We start from the raw sequence: 4,712 nt of genomic DNA, 5'->3' as shown, positions 1-4,712 counted from the left end.
ACGACTAAAATAATCATGACCGGCACCTACTAAAAAGGCGGTGTTGTTTCATCCGAATCAAATAGAACGTTCTGCCTCGAGAATGCCAGGCTCGCTGTGCGTAGCGCACCACCGCGTATGCGATTGTATGCGTGCTAACCATATCGTCACCGCGAGCTTCTTGAGCCGTTTGCGGATTATGGCCGGTGCGACATACACGCGAGCAGGAGACCGTGAACTTCTCGCACCACGTACCCGCCACGACCCCATGAAAATCCTGCAGGTGCTGTGGTCAGGTATGCATGAACCTGTCTGCTCCCACAGCTCAAATACAGTCAGTAGATAGGAGTTTAAATAATAAGAATAATAACAATAAACAATAATAAGAATAATAATAAAAAGAAGAAAGAAGAAGATGATCGATGATGATGATGAATGATGATGATGATGATTTGATGATGATGATGGATGATGATGATGATGATAATGAATGATTTGATGATGACTTAAATATAATAACAAAAAACTAAACGCGTTTGCGAGCCTAGGGCGCCGTTGTCTGAAACATCGTAAAGCATACATCGGCTGATGTTGCATATTAAAGATAGCACTAACGACTAATATGTTACGACAGTTAATTTAAGACTAATGTTAGACCCCCTGATATGAAACATTCTCACAAGGGCCTTCCACACATTTTGCCAAGCGCGCCGGTAGTTCGAAGGAAAATTGTGATATATATGTACTATTGGTATATCTGTTTTACTATATATATATATATATATATAAGTTAACAGCACACACGAACACCCGGTTAGATTAAAAACAAAGTCAAGGTATAGAATAAGAGTGTTTAAAATTTAATTGACAAGCTTTCGAGATTACATCTGCTGACCTGATGAAGACCTGATGATTTCAGCACTGTTACGCCGGAAGTGACGTGAATATGCTTTGAACCGTAATTCCATTCATACCGTATTCGTTGCCAACTCTTGAACTCTGAAGCTGTATTTGTTTAAGCTCTTAGGGCATTAACGTATCGCCAGAACGCCGTGTACGATTCCGCCGATAAGAGAACTTGTAGAAGAAGTACTGTCAAATTTCTAAGGTCGAGGTTCTTTTCGTCGAAGTTTATTTCTAACATCGAGGTTTACGTTTCCTTATTGTTTTCATACTGTAAGGCGGATCAATTGTGAGTCATACCTACCCTAACACTGCATGCGAGATATGGTCAAGCTTGCGACAGGTATACCCGTATATACAGCTAAGCTAATCGAACTGACGGAATGTAAAAAGGTCACTTGCCTACGGGCACGCGGAAAAATAGTGATTTCCTGAGAAAAACTACAGCGTCGTTGTTTGACGTGTTCCCGCCTCATGATCTACAATAGCCTTCATATTACGATGCACGCGTAAACTATATATTTGAAATGTATCGCGGATTCATTGTTTGACACGCATTCATGCAAAATATAGTTTTATTGTAAGATTTCTTTATGCAACCGTATCGCCTTCGATTTTAAAAAGGCTATATATATATATATCGATAAAAACAAAGTCAAATTATAGAATAAGGGTGTTTAAAATTTAATTAACAAGCTTTCGAGATTACATCTCTTCATCAGGTCAGCCGACATTGGAATAGAACCGTAATAAAAATACAATGCGTTATAGATAATGAAAAAGGAATAATTCAAACAAATCGTGCGTTGCCATGAACACGGATGACGAAAGAACACACAGATTCACACACACACACACACACACACACACACACACACACACACACACAACACACACACACACACACACACACACACCACGCGCGCGCGCACGCACGCACGCACGCACGCACGCACGCACGCACGCACCGCACGCACGCACGCACGCACGCACGCACGCAGCATACACCACACACACACACACACACACACACACACACACACACACACACACACACACTATAAAAATAGGTATTATTAGCTCCGCTATAATATATATACGTAATGTGCGCGAAAATAAGTCGGCGACCTTGGTGTTAAAGAAGTATCTGCTCTGCTGTCCCCCTGTTTGAGATTAACAACACTGGCTCCGAGAACTGCGACCTGCATGTAGATCAGTGGGTGAAAACCTGTTTTGACAGTGCGAGTTGTTTGTAAATACGCGTGTATGTGATGACGGACGTAATTTTAACCGTGAAATAATCGAAAAGCGGCAAAAGGAGAGGTATGCAGTAGTAACAAATCAACTCATGACACCTGTTCTATGAGGCTGTGATCGCATGTGTATGTTTATCGCATAATAAAATGATGGAATCGCTATAATTATATCGATATAGGACATGCACCGTGCAATACACACAGCATATTATCTGCCCTAGTATTTATGTATTGATAGCTCATATCTCTCTCTCTCTCTCTCTCTCTTCTCCTCTCTCTCTCTCCTCTCTCTCTTCTCTCTCGTCTCTCCCTCTCTCTCAACCCATCTATCTATCAATGCGATCATAATATTCTAGCTGCATATATGATATATATATATATATATCAAGGCCGTAGGCTGAGCAAATTCTTAGGAGGGGAGCAAAATTTCGAATGACTCGAATGTGTAATGATGAGGGACGGGCTCAGCTCTTGATCGACGTCCATAGTGGGATAGGGGTTGGTATGAGACAAGGCTTTCACGGATAAGTGACCAAAAAAATTACGTTAGGGTTATTTATGATTATAAGCTAAGCTTATTTTTTAATGTTGCTTCAAAATCTAAGGGGCAGTTGCCCCCATTGCCCCCCCCCCCACACACACACACACAGAGCCCGAGAGGCTACGGCCCTGTATATTGCGCTTGCTCGCTTACCCTCCCTTATCTATCTAGACGTATTTATTTCTTCCCGATCGTTTACGTTACAATCGTAAATCTAGACTTTACCTTCGATTCTTTCCTCGTAGCCTTTAGTGAAGAACAGCATCGCCTTCGCGGCTCTCTCCGGCGTCTTGTACAGACCTTCTCGCTTCGGGTCCTCTCCGAGGCTAGTGAGGAGATTTTCGAACGCCTTCGTCATTGGTGGTACGCGGTTGAGGCGCGGGCCGGTGTGAATCGCTCGCGGGATGTCGAGAGAGATCTTTCGCGACGGTACTGTCTTCACCTGCAGCTTGTCGTTGTCGCTGCTGCTGCCGTTGGTGTTTTTGCTGCCGCTGTTGTTATTGTTGTTGTGGCTGCCGTCGTGTCTGTCGTCGTCAACGACGCTGCCGTTCGCGACGGCTTCCTCGGATTCGGACAGCGACGGATAGTTCGCACTCATCATGATGTCAGTGCGGGTGCTATATACGTATAGATATGTATACGCAGATATATAAATAAATAATATATATGTATATATATATAGCCTATACGTAGTGGTATATATATATATGTGTGCGCGCAAAGAGATATATACGCCAAAATATATACACAGAGATAATATACGCGAAGATATATACGCAGAGATGTATCTACGTAGCGTAGACGGCGAGTGGGGTTACGATGGCGCGCGCGCTGTGCGGTGTTGTCACTACGCGACGTTCTCCGTGTCTGCTGCTACTGCTCTGTTGCACCTGCGTGCGCGCCGCCGCCTTCTATAACCACGTTATACCGGCGGACCACGCGATTGGTCGAGACAGCTCGCAGGCGGTGCTGCGTCGACTATTAGGGTTGGCGAGAGGGTCGTAAGAGTCACTAGCGACGTCGTAGATTTAGAGCAGAGCTCCGTTCTGAATCGACACTCGCGGTAGCCCACTGACGTCATCGTCTCGCGTGCAACGCGGCGAGAGTACGTGCTAATTGATGTATTATTACTCTCGCGTTCAAATGTAATTAATAAACCGTGGGAGTGGTGACCATTTATAGTAGTGGCGAAGTATAAGTATTTTAAGTATATGGCGAATAGGAATGTACAGATTAGCTATAAAGGAGATGTGGTATGAGTGTAGAAAATATAAACACACTCCTAGTACAATGGTAGAGTCGACCGTACGAAATGTTTCACGAAAGACAAAAAATGTAATTTCTCATCTTAAAGATTCTATGGGTGGTACCTGTGCCTGCGTGTGTTCGTGCATTTATAGGGAAGAATCCTCCATATATATGTCAAATATCACATATATATGTATCCGTCAGCAGTTATATAGATGGAGAAAGGAAAAGAAAGTGACAGACAGACAAAAGAGAAATGGTAGTAAATGGAACAGGAAACAACAGCAGACCTTTTTAAGTTTCATCTGTTTCGAATAATTTGAAATCTGTTAGCCACAAGGCAGAAGCAATAAGGGGTCCATAAGTAGGTAACCTAGATGAATAGGATCTACGAATTATGACGTTTTCTGTCAACAGGTGGCGTTGCATTTGTGTGTGTGTGTGTGTGTGTGTGTGTGTGTGTGTGTCCGCTCGCAATTGCTTCCTGTGACGACGATAGCATACGCTGGCATACACGCGCGTGCAAGTTTTCGCGGCACCAGAATACACACACAGACTTTATCGGCGCGCTATTATGTTCGTCATTATTGCGAAATGCGTTCTGCTGCGTCGCGGAGTGTGCGCCCCCATTTATGCTCATTTACTTTCAAATAATTCCGAGTTTATAGCGCAACCGAAATTCGAGCTACCTACTTGGCATACGCCACGATAGGAACGTAATTAAATTTTCCTGCCGGTACACGATTTCGCTCTATCAGCGTTTCCTTTGCTCTTGCCTTCCGCGT

At 43.6% G+C, this 4,712-nt stretch overlaps 1 protein-coding gene across 1 annotated transcript in view; it reads right to left on the bottom strand.

The window, feature by feature from the left end:
* The window catches only part of LOC106807411 (GTP cyclohydrolase 1-like), a 24,577-nt gene extending 21,227 nt beyond the window's left edge, over positions 1-3,350 (bottom strand). The window contains exon 1 of the mRNA XM_014809731.1: positions 2,905-3,350. Coding sequence (XP_014665217.1) covers positions 2,905-3,280 — 376 coding nt within the window. The 5' untranslated portion in view covers positions 3,281-3,350. The remainder of the gene's footprint in view (positions 1-2,904) is intronic.
* Between the last annotated feature and the right edge of the window lie 1,362 nt (positions 3,351-4,712).

Source organism: Priapulus caudatus, unplaced genomic scaffold, assembly GCF_000485595.1.
Source record: "Priapulus caudatus unplaced genomic scaffold, Priapulus_caudatus-5.0.1 Scaffold213, whole genome shotgun sequence".
Lineage (NCBI taxonomy): Eukaryota > Metazoa > Priapulida > Priapulimorpha > Priapulimorphida > Priapulidae > Priapulus > Priapulus caudatus.
Note: the sequence above shows the minus strand (reverse complement) of the source record. Positions and strands in the feature narration are given on the sequence as shown.